Source organism: Ovis canadensis, chromosome 13 (assembly GCF_042477335.2).
Source record: "Ovis canadensis isolate MfBH-ARS-UI-01 breed Bighorn chromosome 13, ARS-UI_OviCan_v2, whole genome shotgun sequence".
Lineage (NCBI taxonomy): Eukaryota > Metazoa > Chordata > Mammalia > Artiodactyla > Bovidae > Ovis > Ovis canadensis.
In genome coordinates this window covers 66,514,537-66,530,648 of record NC_091257.1, presented here as the reverse complement: position 1 = coordinate 66,530,648, position 16,112 = coordinate 66,514,537, and the positions used below count along the sequence as shown (strand labels likewise).

The 16,112-nt window shown below is 54.1% G+C and overlaps 2 protein-coding genes across 3 annotated transcripts in view; one reads left to right on the top strand and one right to left on the bottom strand.

Moving 5' to 3' along the window:
* HSPA12B (heat shock protein family A (Hsp70) member 12B) overlaps window positions 1–2,316 on the top strand; it is a 17,731-nt gene extending 15,415 nt beyond the window's left edge. The window contains exons 12-13 of the mRNA XM_069548074.1: window positions 154–257; window positions 859–2,316. Of these exons, the coding sequence (XP_069404175.1) occupies window positions 154–257; window positions 859–1,514 (760 nt within the window). The 3' untranslated portion in view covers window positions 1,515–2,316. The remainder of the gene's footprint in view (window positions 1–153; window positions 258–858) is intronic.
* Window positions 557–16,112, bottom strand: ADISSP (adipose secreted signaling protein). 2 transcript variants are annotated; one of them, XM_069548081.1, is made up of 6 exons: window positions 15,676–16,112; window positions 8,506–8,622; window positions 7,057–7,199; window positions 4,585–4,723; window positions 3,600–3,722; window positions 557–3,362 (listed from the first exon to the last, which is right to left on the bottom strand). In XM_069548081.1, the coding sequence occupies exons 2-6, from the start codon at window positions 8,522–8,524 to the stop codon at window positions 3,262–3,264; spliced, it is 525 nt and encodes a 174-aa protein (XP_069404182.1). In that variant the 5' UTR covers window positions 8,525–8,622; window positions 15,676–16,112; the 3' UTR covers window positions 557–3,261. The 2 variants fall into 2 exon arrangements, with proteins under 2 accessions (XP_069404182.1, XP_069404183.1); XM_069548082.1 differs by having other exon boundaries at window positions 8,506–8,681; window positions 15,676–15,825.

Sequence of the window (16,112 nt, the reverse complement as noted above, 5' to 3'; positions counted from 1 at the left end):
GGGACCTCATGTTTGGACCTGGAACAGACTTGAGTCTAAAGCCCCTATAAGTGTGGTTGGCACAATACAGAATGCGCCCAGGTACTCTGGCCTGGAATAGAGGTAGGACCTGGACCCTGACCCATCGGCCTGTGCCTCCTTCACCATCTACAGTGTGAACTTCGTGAAGTGGTCCTCACATGGGATGCTCAGGATGTCTTGTGAGGCCATGAACGAACTCTTTCAGCCCACCGTCAGCGGGATCATCCAGCATATAGGTGAGCGCCTAAGCTTGGGTCATTCATTCACCTTAGCATACACACCCATATGCGAGAGTATTTCCCCCGATTAGTACCTGGAAACCTCCCCAAATCCATACACTGGAATGAGACCCAGAATCATTGGGAATACCTGGAGGATGTAGTGCCATGGGGATTAAGAAATAGGATGACGTGTAGTCTTGCCAGGTTAAAGAAACCCTAGTGGCTGACTCCCCAGGTAGTATTAGGCCACCCCCCCCAAATGTTATCACAGTGACTTAAATGACTTTAAGTATCTAGAGAGTGAACACAATGTCTTGCACGCAGTAGGCATTTAATCCGTGAAAATTCACACCCTTACTCAAGCCCTCCACAGTGTAGTGGGAAAGTGAGATAGTGATGAGGAAGCAGAGGCTACGAGGATGGCAGAGTCCCTCATGAAAGTGCTCTGTGTTCTTCATCCAAGCCAGGCTAAGGTTTTATAGTGAAATGGCTAGTTTCTCGTTGCCCCAGGGATACGGGAGGGCAGAGGGGAAGCACCACTAGCTGCGCAGCGGTAGCCTCAGTGGCCCACTCCCCCGTCCGTTCTCCTTACCCGATCCCCGACCCGTCCCCGCAGAAGCACTGCTGGACCGCCCTGAGGTGCAGGGTGTCAAGCTGTTGTTCCTGGTGGGCGGCTTCGCCGAGTCGGCTATGCTGCAGCACGCGGTGCAGGCAGCTCTGGGCACCCGTGGCCTGCGTGTGGTGGTTCCGCACGACGTAGCCCTCACTATCCTCAAAGGCGCAGTGCTTTTTGGGCAGGCGCCAGGAGTGGTTCGGGTGCGTAGATCACCGCTCACATACGGCGTGGGCGTGCTCAACCGCTTCGTGGCTGGTGTTCACCCGCCTGACAAGCTGCTGGTTCGCGACGGTCGCCGCTGGTGCACCGACGTTTTTGAGCGCTTCGTGGCCGCCGAACAATCGGTGGCCCTGGGCGAGGAGGTGCGGCGCAGCTACTGCCCAGCACGCCCAGGACAGCGGCGAGTGCTCATCAACCTGTACTGCTGCGCCGCAGAGGACGCGCGCTTCATCACCGACCCAGGAGTGCGCAAGTGTGGCGCGCTCAGCCTCGAGCTCGAGCCAGCCGAGGGAGGCCCCGACGCCGCCGGAGCACCCCCCGGCCGCCGCGAGATCCGCGCTGCCATGCAGTTTGGTGACACTGAGATTAAGGTCACCGCCATCGATGTCAGCACCAATCGCTCTGTGCGCGCCGCCATCGACTTTCTTTCCAACTGAGGGCACAGTGCCAGCACCCCCCCACCCCCAGCCCAACAGAACTCTTTGCCCAGGGCTGGGGCAGATAAATCCACCCTGTTTCCTGCCATCCTGCCCGGGGAGGTAAGGTCGCAGGAGGAATGGGTGGGGACACATCCAGAAACTCAGGCTTTGGGATTGGGCCTCAGTTCTCTGACTGAAAGGCTGAAGGGCACGTCCAAGGAGACTTAAAAGGTTTGCAAAGGCTTCCCCATAGGGAGCACATGGTCCTGAAAGCAGACTGCATCAGAAGGCTTGACCCTTGGTCTGAAGTAGGGGCCAGGGTGGGAGTTGGGGGTGAGGGTGGGGGTACAGCTGCAGGCAGGGCAGCAAGAGCGAGGAGGTTGTGCAGGGTCTGGAGCCGAAGGGCAGAGTGCACAGACTGACTGGCTCAGCCTGTATAGGGAGCCAGGCAGGACAAGGACTGGAGCTGACAGGAGAGGGACAGAAGCAGCAGGACCTTCCTGCGTGTGGTACTGACCAGCCAAGTATGAATGCTAATTGTAGAAAGGGCAGTAGCAGGCTATGAGAAGGGTACAGGCGAGGGGGATGTGGGATAACATGCTGAGGGGGGCTTTCCTTTCCATCTGAGAAGGCCCCAGGGGCAGCTTGGGAATGACCCACATATTGATCCAACCATGGAGAGGGAAGAGGGTAGGGAGGACAGAAAGAGCACTGGTCCCAGCTCTGTCATCAATTTAGTGTACCTGCCCTCCCATGACATGCAGCAGCCCCACCTGCCTGAGAACCCTAAGGTGACAATAAAACTCAAGGTGAAACCATACCCTTCTGGTACCTCACAGGGGAGACTCCAATAGTGGAGTAGTGGAAGGGTTAGGGTGGCTAGGTTCTACAAAGGGAGCTTTTCAGCTGTGCATGGGGCTGGGAACTGACTAGAAAGGAGTGCTGCTGCCTCTGGTCAAGCCTCCCAAACTGAACACCCATTCCACAAGACCTCTCTGACCTGGGTGGAAGACCCCTCCCTGTGCAGACTCTCATTTTGGCAGGCCTAAAACGCCACCACCCGCACATACCTTTTTTGGGGCTAGGTGCTGTAATACCACAAAGTAACCCTGCTTCCAAAGTAACCCTGGGCCAAAACTGTTCCTCGGCCCATCTGCAAGGACTGGGCATTCTCAGGGCCCTGGAGAACAAACACCCTGCTGGCCTCTGGTATCCACTGGAAGTTTTATTTCTTCAGGACTTTATCCCAACCAGTCATTTAAAAACAACACAGACCTAGGGGGTAGGGATTGGGAACTGCATCTCCCTCCTCACCGTGGACAGCAGTGGAAAAAACGGAGTAGACAAGAGAGGTGGCTAAAGCGAGACAGCAGCAGTAGTAACGGGCAGCTCCACCACAGAGCCAGCTCCCTCCTCTCCTAGGCTCTGACTGGAGCCCTTATGGCTGGGGTGGGGGTGGGTACAAGCCACCCCAGGCCCTCCCCTGGCCCTCCTCAGATAGCCTCCTTGGGGGCTCAATCCATTTCTTCCAGCAGGAGGCTGAGGCACACAGGAGAAAGTGGGAGAAGAGGACGTTGGAGGGGCAGGGAGGTGGCACATTAAATGAGGTGAGAGGCGTGGGCAAGGCTCTAGCGTAGAGGCCCATGGACCCTCCGCCTGCACACCCACCCTGGGGAAGGGGGAGGAAGCCGCACCGTCATGCAGCATCTGGAGGATGAGGCTGGGTTTAAGGCCGAGGGCCCTGAGGCAGGTGGCACCAAGGGCCTCAGTCGAAGCCGCGCCAGTCACTATGCTCGGAGTCGTATTCTAGCTCAGCACCCACGCACCTGACGCCGTCTAGCAGCATGGGTGTGCCGTGGTGTCGGTCTGCAAGACAGGCGACAAGTCAGTATGCCAGGGTGGACCCTGGCCCCACCTACTCCAAGGAGACTCCTCTACCTTCCCTCCCAGCTCTGCTAGAGGATGGGGAGAAAGGCACCCACCAAGGAGACTGGGAATGGGCCAAAACAAGGATCCCTTTTTCAGGCTCAAGGAGGGTGGAAACTCCTTGTAGCCAAGCTGGTGCCTCCCTCCTCTAGCCAGACCTAGGCCTCAAGCTCTCACCCATGACGCGTGCCTGCACCATCACGCGCACGCAGGTGTCGGGGCCACCTTCACAGGCTAGCAGCATCTCCTCCTTGAGGACGCCCTCCTTGTGCGCTGAGTACTCACACTTGACGCTGTAACCTGCCCGGGGCGATCAGCACCTCTGTGGCCTCCTGCCCCCCAGCACTCACTGGTTCCCCACCCACCACCAAGACCTCTAGAGGAGCAAGGATGGCCCAAACTCCCCTCCACCCCTGCCCCCAGGGCTGGGTACACAGGCCTCTGGAACTTGCCATTCTTCAATGAGCTCTACATGTAGGCCATAAGTCAAACTCAGGCTTGCAAGAGGTGGGATTCCCCAAAAACACAGGCAGGGAGAGAGGGTGATGGGGGAGGGAGGGAGGAGCAGAGCAGGGACTGAGCAGATCAGGTGGCAAGAGGCAAAGACCTGAGGAGGCTTGCTCAACCCACTTAAGGGCAAAGTCATGAAGTGGAGGTAGGGGAGACATGAAACTGAAGCTGGGGTTTCTGTAAATGGTGAAACTGATTCGCTAGCCTTTGGGAGGAGGGGTGCTGAAGGTGGCAGGGTATGGAAAAGCAACTTCAGGTCTGGTGGGGGCTGGGAGGCAGCTGCCCAAAGTTCCTGAGGTTCCAGTAGGTTTCCCCTGGCAAAGGAAGGGCTAGAGGCCCAGAGCAGTTCCTCAGAGGGCTCCCACCATCCCCCTGAAGTAACCATCAGGCGGTGAGCAGACATAGGTCAATTGTGAACAGACATAGGTCAGTTGTGTGAGCCCGTGGACTTCTGTCCAGGAGTGAGGGCTGGGGCATGGGACCTGCCAAGTTGCCACACAGCAGGCCTATAAAGAGGCATCATGTCTTCTGGTTTCTGAGCCACGCATCAGCCCTTGATAGGGGGAAGGAAGTACCCATGCTGTCACTCCTACTCACACCCAGGCTCTACTAGAGGAGGGCAAGCTTCCAGCACCCCAAGCAGGGGACGCACCTTCTGGGATGGGCATGACGCTGAGGAGCTTGAGGTGCAGGCTGGGGACAGGTGTCTCTCGGACGTCCTTGCTCAGCCTGTGCACTGGGGGTAGAGTGAAGGTAATCTCATACCTGTGCAGGATCTTCAGGAAGCCAACCTGCAGCAGGAGGGGTAGGGGATGGAGGCACCTTCACTTACAGTCTCCCCCAGGGTCCGCCCGGGTTGTACCACTGGTGATCCTGTGGGCCCTCCACTTGCGTCCTTGACAATCCCAGGGGATTCTGACTCCCTCCATCATTCTAGCTGGTTCACACCCCTGGCCTGGCAGCTCCAGGCCCTTTCCTCAAGGACCCCACCCCTATCACTTGTCCCATATCTGTCTCATGGGCCCTGAAGTTCCTTGGTGGCCCATTCTATAGATGATTAAATAGAAGCCAGGAAATGACTGGCTGAAGGCCACAGTGTGGTTGAGCTATAGTCCTCCCTGTACCTCTTGGCTACTTCTGCCACACAGCAAGGCACCAGCCACTGCCTACAGGGAAGGCTCAAAACCCCACTACACAGGCTATCCACTTGCCCCCACCACTATCAGCATGTGCCCAGGGACACTGGTCCTCTGGTCACTCATGGTGGGGCCACCAGGCAACATAGATAGCACAAGATGCAGGGTGGGTCAGAATCATAAAAACAGACTATAGACGAGCTTTGTCCAGGGCTGGCCCACAAGACTGGCACCAGTCATGGAACCTGGAATCCAGCCTGCCCTGCTGGGACATGAACATGAATGCCTGTCCATTCAAAGGCTCACTGTGTCCAACAGCCCTGATTCACAGCCTGGGAAACTGTTGTTCATACACACAGCTTTGCCATCCTCAGAAACTCAGTCATGTGACGGGTCACAGGCCAGGGTAGCTATTGGGCAGGTAGGCTGACTGGAGTGCCAGTCCAGGAAGGGCAATGTGGGTGCCGTATCCACAGCTCACAGGGCATACGCTCTCCTGCTTAGTTTCAGGAAATGGATGGCCCTGTCCTTTGAGGCAGCATTTAGCCTTTCAGTAGGATCAGGATGATGTCACTGTGTGATAAAGCTCAGTCCCTATGGCTCCAACACTCTGCTAAAAGAGGGCACACCTCTCAAGAGGGCTTTCTGGCTGTACTTGCTAATCACTGGCTGTACCCTGTGATCCAGCTGCACCACTTGCAGTATTTCCCTGGAGAAATACTCAGATGTAAAAAAAACAAAACTCATCACTGCCCTGTTTATAACAGTACAAAATAGAAATAACTGTTAACACCAGGAACAGGGAACCAGCTAAATCAATGATGACAGATATAGTGGAATATCAGGCAGTTGTAAAATCTCATGGAAAATTATTTACTGAAACAAACAGGAGATGGATCACAACAGAAGCAACCAAAAACAGTGTGTACACTGGTATACCAGCTTTTCATTTTTGGAAAGAAAGCTAGAAAGGAAACTGGAATAACATCAAAATATTAACCATAGTTATTTCTTGATAGTATGATTGCAGATACTTTTAAATTTCTTTATAGTTTTCTCTATCTTCCAAATTTTCTCTACCATGGACATGAATAGATTTTGCAATGGGAGGCAAGGAGCTATTTTTGAAAGTTTGGGTTCATTCTGTTTGCTCCCTTGGGGAAACTGTCAGCTCTTGGAGAAGGAGCAAGGGTTTTAGACTTGGACAGAAATGGTTATGACTCTGGGCCCCTCCTCAGGGTGGTCCCAATAGGTCAGACACCAACCACCATGCTCACCTCCATGCCTTCTGGGGCTCAACATGGGAGCCCTGGTATACTGTCTAACCTTAAGGCCTCACTCCCTGTTTCCCTCCAATCCATCCCCTCCAAAGAATTCTTTCTGCCCCTCCCAAATGGATGTGGGATCTAACAGTGTCCCAGCAGCTGGAGGAGCCAAGGGTGTACGAGGTATGGACACTAGAAGAGAGGGAGAAGGGAAAATCACAGGGGTGATAAATACTACTGCAAAGAGCTTCAATCAGCCAAAGGTTTGGCAAAGCAGAGTAAATAAAGTCACACCATGTTATCAATATAATTAGCCTCACATACATACGCCCTTCCATTTCCAGTTCTCTGGGGTGTCACTTGTCTCTACTTCAGAGAAGGAAAACCGAGGTGACCTGCCCAAGGTCACAGAGCCAAAATAGGAGGCCCAGAACTGAACCCAGCCCTGTGACACCAAAGCCTGGACATCTGCCTTCCAATTGCAATGGCTGGGGTGATGCTGATGATAACAGCAGCTCCACTCCCATTCAAGTAATATCCTAAGTGCACTCATCTCATCACAGTCTCACACTTCCCATTTTACAGATGGGGAAACCAAGGCCCAGGGAAGGACAAAGATGGAGCCAGCTTAGAGGAAATGGAAGAGGCCCAGGAAGCTGGGCAGGGCCAGGGAGAAGGTAGAGGGAATAAGGCTGATGACTATGGGGGGAGGTATGCACATACCTTGACCAGAAAGCTGCTGTCGCTCTCCTGGGTGACCATGACCACAGAGTCATGCAGCTTCTCATCAAAGTGGACGTGACTCTGGGAGCTTTCTGCATCGTGGCTTGCTGCGAAGCGGATACTCCGGACTCTGGACTTGCTGCCTACAAGAGAGTGGGAGAGAGCTCCAGTGGTGTTGCCTTCTCCTAGCCCCAGGAAACTACTCCACCGTGTCACTGCCCTGCCCCTGTGACTGCCCCTTCATATCAGTCAACATCCACTGCTGAGCAAGGCCACATCCTACTGGACAATGGAGATCGTAAGGCTTGAGATTCTCATCTGCCCCTGCCTGCTTAGTCTTCCCACAGAAAATGCACACCCTCAAAGAGGGTATGGGGGGATTTAGGGATTAACTAATATGACTCTTCACTTAAAGGGAATGGGGCTGACAGGGAAGAGACAGTCCTGATGCTAACCAAACCCTGGGCAGTGCAGGACTCAGCCCCAGTGCTCAGGATACCCTGCCCTGTGCTCTCCTTCACATTTCCAAGCTCCCCATCTCTCAGGCCTTTTCTTCTAGGTCTGCCAGTCCTGAGGCCCTCTGCCTGCCCCTGCTGCTAACCCCCTTGAGAGGGGAAAAGGGCAGAGACAGGAATAGGCTTGGGCTCTATGGGACCTGCCTGGGGGTGGGAGAAACAAAGAGGGTCAAAAACTACACTCAGCCCTCCTAGAAGGGGCTGCAGCTTCCTCTAAACCTCACCACTGATCATTGGCAGGTAAGAAGAACCCAGGGGAGGCTCCAGGACCCCTCCCAGAGACACCTTTCCTTCCTCCGCTTAACTCCTCACATGGAGCTGTCCCTCACTGGATCAGGTTTTCCAAGGCCAGGCAGTCAGGGAGTTAAGGCAGGCAGATTAGTGGGAGCTTGGTGAGGGCCTGGGCCAGTCCTTGCCTGGGTTTTTGCACACAATGAAGACTCAATGGAGGCCCAAGGGGTCAACCTGGCATTTCCACATTTCCCTGCTGAGTCCCTCAGATTTAACCCTCATATCCTACCTCACCTAAAACCTTCTATGAGTCTTTCTGGACTCTGAATGAAACCCCAATTCCTTTCCACAACCTACTGTAGCCCTACCCACTTCAGAGCCTCAGTGCTTACACCAAGCCCCTTGTGCCACCAACCTCCACAGTGGAACTGGGAGACTGGGACATGGGGCCACGAGGGCAGCACACCTCCACAGGTCAGCAAACCAAGGTTCCCTGCTAGGGCTTGGGCGTCCCCAGCACAAACACTGGTGTAATTACTGATGTAATATAATTCATACCTCACATTCAGACAGACAGACACACACACACACACACACACACACACACACACAGCCAACACAGATCCCACATGCAACAATACCCCTTCCCACCAGGGTGCACTGTAAGACTCTACAAACCCCAGCAGACCAGGCAGGCACTCACCCTTGTTGGCTGCAGCCATGGACGCCCTCCCTGCCACAGGGTGAGACACGCAGCTCCTGCCGGACACCACCGGTCACACTCAGCAGCCGCCCATGCTCCAGGGACACCAGCAGGAGCCTGACAGGTGGGGAGTGCAGAGGGGAGGGCAAGGGTCAGGGCCACTGATGGGCCTGTGGCTGGTGGGAGAGCAGAGGTTTCCCTTTAGGAAGGACCCAAACCCCTGCAGCTCTCAGTAGCCCAAGTGGTACCTGTGCCCCCTACTCCTCCACCCACTCCACATTTGCCAAGAGCCCTCACCCTTGCCTGACACACTACTGACCCACAGCCCGGCCAGCATGTACTGAGCTGCAGTTTCTGGGTGTCAAAGCAAGAGCCCAGAACTCTAGTGCCCAGCAGACCTGAGGCTGGTGGGAAGAGGCAGCCAGCAAAGGAAGGGGACTTCACTGGCACTTTCCAGGGGCCAGTTCTGGCACTAGTGACCCAAGAGTTGGCCCAGCCCAGACACACAGGTTGTACCATCATACATCCAGAGGTCACAGTATTCTTGCTGCACAAGTCAATCCAGGTTAGAATTAACAGTAGGCTTCGAGGGGGTGAAATACGGGGGCCTATATGCCCTGACGGTTCAGAGGTTAAAGCATCTGCCTGCAATGCAGGAGACCTGGGTTCAATCCCTGGGTACGGACGATCCCCTGGAGAAGGAAATGGCAACCCAAACCAGTATTCTTGCCTGGAGAATCCCATGGACGGAGGAGCCTGGTGGGCTACAGTCCACGGGGTCGCAGAGTCGGACATGACTGAGCGACTTCAGTATTCACTATATAATAAGACATGTTCTTAGAGCTTTCCCTCCTGATGATCAAACAGGGCCATACACGGAACAGGCACCTATGAGAGGGTTGCCACCCATCAGAACTCACAGTTCAGACTCTGGCTTGATTGGCAGGCCCTCTAGTTCAGCTCCCCAAGGGCAGCCTCAGGGCAGAGGCAATGGCAAGTACCCCCAGGAAGTCTGTGTAAGCAGCACAGCTCTGAAACACTGGGCTGGGACCATCTCAGCATCAAAGAGAATATTAACAAATGGAACTATATAAAATCAGAGCATTCACAGTGATTATGAAAAAAGGAAGAAAGCAAAACAAATCGAAACCCTCATTTGTCACTACCGACAATAGCAACACCCTAACTCTCTGCTCTGAAAACTGGCAATCTTAAAGAGAATTAATTCAGTCTGTCTCTTGGTCTTTCTTGTAGCCAAATTGCCCTGGTGTTAAAGGATAGCTCTTCCTTAACAAAGGAATGACTGAATGCTAAATAATTCTGCAACCCCCCCAAAAACAAATGTTGGAAGCAACACCAATCAGTGGGTCCTAAACCAGGAAGGCATGGATGCTCACAGATGCACAAGTACCACTGACAGATGACCCAGGTTAAAGGGAACAAGTGTGCCATGGAGCAAAGTGGTATTAGCCAGGCTTGCACTGGTCAGTCTCCTCTCACTCAGAATGGGACACCGGCACAAGTATGCCTACTGATGTGAAGTGGCACCAAGCCACAGCACCGCTGACTGGGCAGTTCTGCCCCAAATGTCTAGCCTGCAAGCAGAACCAATTAAATGGCTCCACAAAAAAGCAAGGAGACAAACCCAGAGGGCCAGATATTCTGCAAGACAAGTGACCTAATTTTAATAAAAGAAGGAAGTTGCTTTAGATAGGAGATGGGCCAACTACAGCCTGTCGGGCTGCCACTGTTTCCTGTTTTTTTTGTAAAGTTTTACTGGCACACAACCAAGTGCTCATTTGTTTAATGTTGTCTAAAACTGCTTTTATCTGTTTGTTTTGCTGTGCCCTCACGGCTTACACGATCTTAATTCCCTGACCCAGGGATTAAAGCCTGGCAGTGAAAGTCCTAACCATTGGACTGCCACCTAAAATTGCTTTTGCACTAAAGCAATCCCTGGTTCAGGAAGATCTCCTGGAGGAGAAAATGGCAACCAACTCCAGTATTTTTACTTGGAAAAAAACTCCATGGACAGAGGAGTCTGGCAGGCTACAGTCCACAGGGCTGCAAAGAGTCGGACATGACTGAGCACACACATTAAAACTACTCTGAGTAGTTGCCACAGAGGCCACATAGCCTGCAAAGTCTAAAATATTTACTATCTTGCCCTTCACAGTAGAAGTTTGCCAAATGCTCTGCTAAATTAATACACAAAGAGGCTAAGAAGGCAGGATACTCAATGGGACAACTGACCTGGTTTTTCCCACCACATCAGTTTCAAAAAGAAAAATATATGTAGAAGGGCATTTCTCAGTTCAGTGCAGTTCAGTTCAGTCGCTCAGTCATGAGAGATACTTGGGAAATGTTAATAAACAGGACTGGATCTTAGACAACATTAAGAAATAAGAGTTGATCAGCTAGGTGAGATAATGGAATTTGATTATGTAGAGAAGTATGTCCTTATTTCCCCTGGAGGAGGACATGGGAGCCCACTCCAGTGTTCTTGCCTGGAGAATGCCATGGACAGAGGAGCCTGGTGGGCTACAGTCCACGGGGTCGCAAAGAGTTGGACACAACAGACTGAGCGCCCATGCACACACGTGTCCTTATCTGTCAGAGATAGACCCTACAGTAGAGATGAGTGATGCATGAATGACCTCTGCTGGTCCAGGGAATGAGGAAAAACCACTGAGTGGCCTCAGAGTTGGCGCTGGGCCTGTGGAGGGCATGACCTCAAGGCCCCTCAGGTTCTGAGCTACCCTGGCAGCAGGCCTTACCTCCCTCCCCATTTCCCAATGCAAAAGCCCACCAAGGCTCAAGCCCCACCTCAAAGGCAGGGCTAACAGCTTGGGTATGAGGAGCACCCCCATTGGAAGCCTCAGGAGGTACAGGGAAGGGCAAAGCTAGAGTCTCAGGAATGCAGGAACAGCCCCAGGCCAGCACTCTGGGTCAGTCCCAGAAGGGCAGCCCCTAAGGCTGTCTCCAGAAAGTCTGGCCCTTGGAGAGAAGCCTGCCCTACCTACCCACTCCAGCCACCCCCTGAAGCTGTGGACTCAGAGCCTGTGAAACACAGCCAAGAGCAAGGGGACCAGGCCTTCCCCTTACCTTGCACAGAGGCTGCTCCAGCCACATTTCTATAGCCAGAGGAAAAATGACAAGTTCCCCCCATTTCCTGGGCTTCCCAGGTGGCTCAGCGGTAGAGAATCCGCCTGCAGTGCAGGAGACACGGGAGAGGTGGGTTCAATCCCTGGATCAGGAAGATCCTCTGGAGAAGGAAATGGCAACTCCTTTGAGTATTCCTGCCTGGGAAATCCCATGGACAGAGGAACTGGTGGGCTACAGTCCACGGGGTCATACAAGAGTCGGACATGACTTGGTGATTACACAACAACAATCATAATTTTGTGGCTTATCAGGTGGCGCAGTGGTAAAGAATCCACCTGCCAATGCAGGAGACTCAGGAGATGCGGGTTCGATTCCTGGGTTGGGAAGATCCCTGGAGTGGGAAACAGCTTCCTTCCCAGGACACTTCCTGGGAAGCCTGGATGAAACTGGCTGGTGAGCAAAGGCTCCTAGGGCTTTGATATGCAGGGTCCTGTACCTGTCTTCCTCCCCTGTCCGCTGCCTGCTGCCTGCCTGCCTGCCTTCACCCAGGCCATCTGCCTGGAATAATTCTGTTCTCCCATCCACATCTCAGCATGGGGACCCTTTTCAAGGCAGCACAACCCATTCTCACCCCTCCCATTCCAGGATAGGCCTGAAAATCTTCAAAAAGAATTCCTTCTCACTTCTGGAATCATTTAATATCTCTGTCTCCCATCTTACAAGAGTAGTGACTGTGCTTTTGCCAAACCCTGTATCCCCAGCACCCAGCCCAGCATCTGGCAGGGAGCAGCTGTTTTAGGTTTATATTCATTAAATGAATGAATGACCAAACTAAACAGAGCCCAAGAATGCGCCTCAGTGGGCCCTTTAGGCAGACATAGCACATCAGAGCCCAGAGGCTCTCAGAAGAAGAGCTCCCCACTCTGCTCTCTTAGCAACCCCTGCGCTGGAAGGCATTCCTCTTCCCCCATCTCAGAGTGGTGCTTCCCACAGGGCATCTTCTAGCCTGGCCACAGTCAGCTGTTACCTCCCCACTGCCATCACCAACCTTGAAATGGAAGGTCACTGAGGGCAGGACCTGTGTCTCTTGCACTGCCCAGAGCCCAGTATAGAGCAAGCACTCAGGCACTGCCTTGTAACCCTTGAGCACTGAGAACAGAGAATGAGAAGGCCCAGAGAAGGCTGGAAAACCTCCTTTCCCAGCAGAAAGACTCATTGGTCGCTGTCCCCTGTGAGCCAGACCCTGAGCTACACACAATTCTTCATTAGAATCGGCATCAGGCCTCTTCCTGCAGCAGCTGTTCCCAAAGAGAAACACCAGGCACGCTTGAAGCCCCAGGCCTCCTCTTGCGCCAGCCAAATCTTGATCGTGGCCCAAGCAGCTCAGCCCCCAAGAGGCAGCAGAGCCCCAAAGACCTGGTTTAAATTCAGGCTGCATGGCAAAGTTACTTCATGCCTCAGTGCCTCAGTTTCCTCACCTGCAGCATAGGAATAAATCAGCAATGACCTCTTCCTCCGTGGGTCTGGTGCAGCTGGTGCCTGAAGCTCTGTGACAGCACTTGCCACTCTGCCCCCACCTTTGTAGAACAAATCACCCAAAGGACTGCTTTCTGAAGCAACAGCAATTTCAGCATCAAAGAAGCACTTCAAGCCAATCCTGAACAGTCAGGAATGGCCCTCAGGGCAGGCCCGAGGCTCTAGCCTTCTTAGAAAACAGCTCAAGGGTTGAAGGGCCTCTCTCTCCCTTTCATCATCTGCCTTCCCCCTCCCCCACTCTCAGGCCAGCAAGTTCTCCAGGGATTGCCAGAGAGCAGACTGTTGGGAGCTCACTGTCCACCTCCCTCAACCAGAAGGACTTATAAAGAAAATGTGAAGAATATATATCCTGGGAAGTTCCCCCCATTCCAGAAAAAAAAAAAAAGACACCCCCTCTTTAAATGAGCTGTCAGAGGTGGTACCACAGAGAGTCATGGGATGGGGAGGGTTGAGAAGCTGGAATAAGGGCCTTGGGGGTCTTCTTCAGCTCTCAGTTACTCTCTCAGGGAAACTGTTAGAACCTTCTCTCTGGGAAATAGAGAGCTCCTAGCTCAGGTCCCTCTCAGCTTTAGAGAGAAAAGCTGCTTCGAGGTTATCCTACCCAGGGTAGGGCTCAGCCAGGTCCACTGGTGCTTCTGGCATGAGGAACAGAAACAAGGAAATGGCAGCTAGGCAGAGAGACAGTTACACAGAAACTCAGAGTTCTCAGCCCCCTAGATTACCGCTGTGCACACAGGGTGCTAGCTGCTACTCCAAACTGTCCCACACTTGGTGCCCAAGGCTGGAGAGGGGGCCAAAGACAGTCTTTCCACGGCAAAGTAGAGCTCCAGGACCTGCCACCCTCTTGCCCTATACACCACAGCTTCATGCTCACAGCACCTCTCTGCAGCCCCCAAGTCCCAGGCATCACAGGACCAGCCCCAGCTTGTCCTCTGCTTTGTGGTTAGGGACATGCTTCTTGGGCCCTTGTTTCTCATTCATTCTTCAATTCTCATTCTCAACCTGTTCAAGTATTTTCTGAGCCAGGAACTATACAAGTCCTACCCTCCCCCCAACTCTGGGCTCAATCCTGGCTTAAGCACCCAATCCCACAGAAGCTGTTCCTCAAAGCTCAAGCTGGGGCTTCCCTGGTGGCTCAGTGGTAAAGAATCTGCCTGCCAATGCAGGAGACACAGGTTTGATTCCTGGTCAGGGAAGATCCCACTTGTTGAGGAGCAACTGTGAGGCACAACTACTGAGCCCATGCTCTATAGAGCCCAAAGGCAGCAACTACTGAGCCTTCGTGCTACAACTACTAAAGCCGATGTGCCTAGAGCCTATGCTCTGCAACAAGAAAGCAGCCCCAGCCTAGGGCCTGCATACCTAGAATAAGGCCTGGAAAGGCAAGGCTGGAGGTCAGGAGTGGTTGTGGCAGTTTTACAGCAACTCAGTCTGGATGTGACTCCGTTTCCTCCTTCTCCAGCAGGCCAGTTGCAAGGGTTAAGTATGGGTGTTCTCTCTCTCAAAAATGGGTGGAGCGGGGCTGAACTGAGGAAAGGACCCCCACCATCTCACATCCTCTTGTCTCCCCAAGAAATGCTGCCTTTCTCTCCCCAGCATCTCCTCCCCACAATCCCTCTAGCCTGAGAGTGCTCAGACACCTCTAGCCTCCAGACTGAATCCCCACCCAGGCAAGGCCAGGTCCAGGGGGCAACAGCTGCCTCTGACCTGCTTCAGCTCCCTGGGCAGAGAAACGCCTTACCCACACTTCCCAAAGCCAAGATTCAAGAGGAAAAGCAGCTGAATGTCTCCCTTCTCAGTCCACCAGGATCCCTGCTCACTAAAAGAAACACTGGTCCAGAACCTAAACGAAGGCCTCCTGCTCTGTGACAATAGGGTGGTAATCGCCAAGCTCCCAGAGACATCAGGGGCCTGGGTATATGAATCTGTATCCTCTCCACCCTCCATCCCCATCCTATCCTCATCTTCTAAGTGGACAAATGAGTCTGGACACCGCCCCCACCCCACCCACCCCAATCACATCCCTCCCGGGCTGCGAGAAGGCGGCTCTGTCCCTCAGAGATAATCCTCTGTCCCACCATCACCTCTGCTGACGCAGTAGTTTCGCGAGCCCATACTCCCCAACATCACTGCCCTTCCCCCTGAAGGTGCCGAGCCACACGACGTCAGAGCGAGACTACTCGTCCAAGGTCACCAGCGAGGCGATGACAATGCGGGGGAGGGGTGCTGGGAGTTGCTGACGGCGCTGACCCTACGCCCCCACCCTCACTGTGTCACACGTGCCCTCGACAGCGCCCCGCGGAAAACACTTCAACTCTACCACCTAACGGTCACCTGCGGCCCTGGGGCCTAATACCTCCCCAGCTCCGGTGCCAAGGAGCCCTCCCTGGCCCGGCCCCGACAGCAGAGCCCTCTAGCTCCAGCCGGAGGGGTCCCAGGCACCGACTACCTAGAACAGTGGCTCGATTGGGAGGGGATCTCTGTGAGCGGGATGAAACTGGGAGGTGGCAGAAGGAAGAGCAGTCTCACCGTGCGGGAAGCACCCTGAGGCCGCGACGGTCAGGGACGACCGCAGCGGCGGCAGCTCTGGAGACCGCGGCAGCAGCCGGGGCTCAACGCCGAACATGAGAGAGCCCCGCGCCGCCGCCACCCGCCGCCAGGGCACGCCCCTTCCCCGCCCATTGGTCGACGAGGGGGTGGGGCGAGGGCGCTTCGAACCAATAAGCGGGCGCCAGAGAACCGCCAACGGGTGATGCGCCTCTGCGTCAGGAGGCCCTGCGGCTGCGCTGTAAGAGCCCACGCCCCAGGGCCCGAGAAGTTCTCGCGATGAGGTTAGCCCTCGAGCTCGCCGTAACCAAAGACCGGAATCGCTCAGAAGCCAGAGAAGGAAGAAGCAAGTTTGAATGGGCTGAACGCGCGTCCACTCTCAGCGTTGGGGTTTGCACTTTCCGTCTCCGCCCAACTGG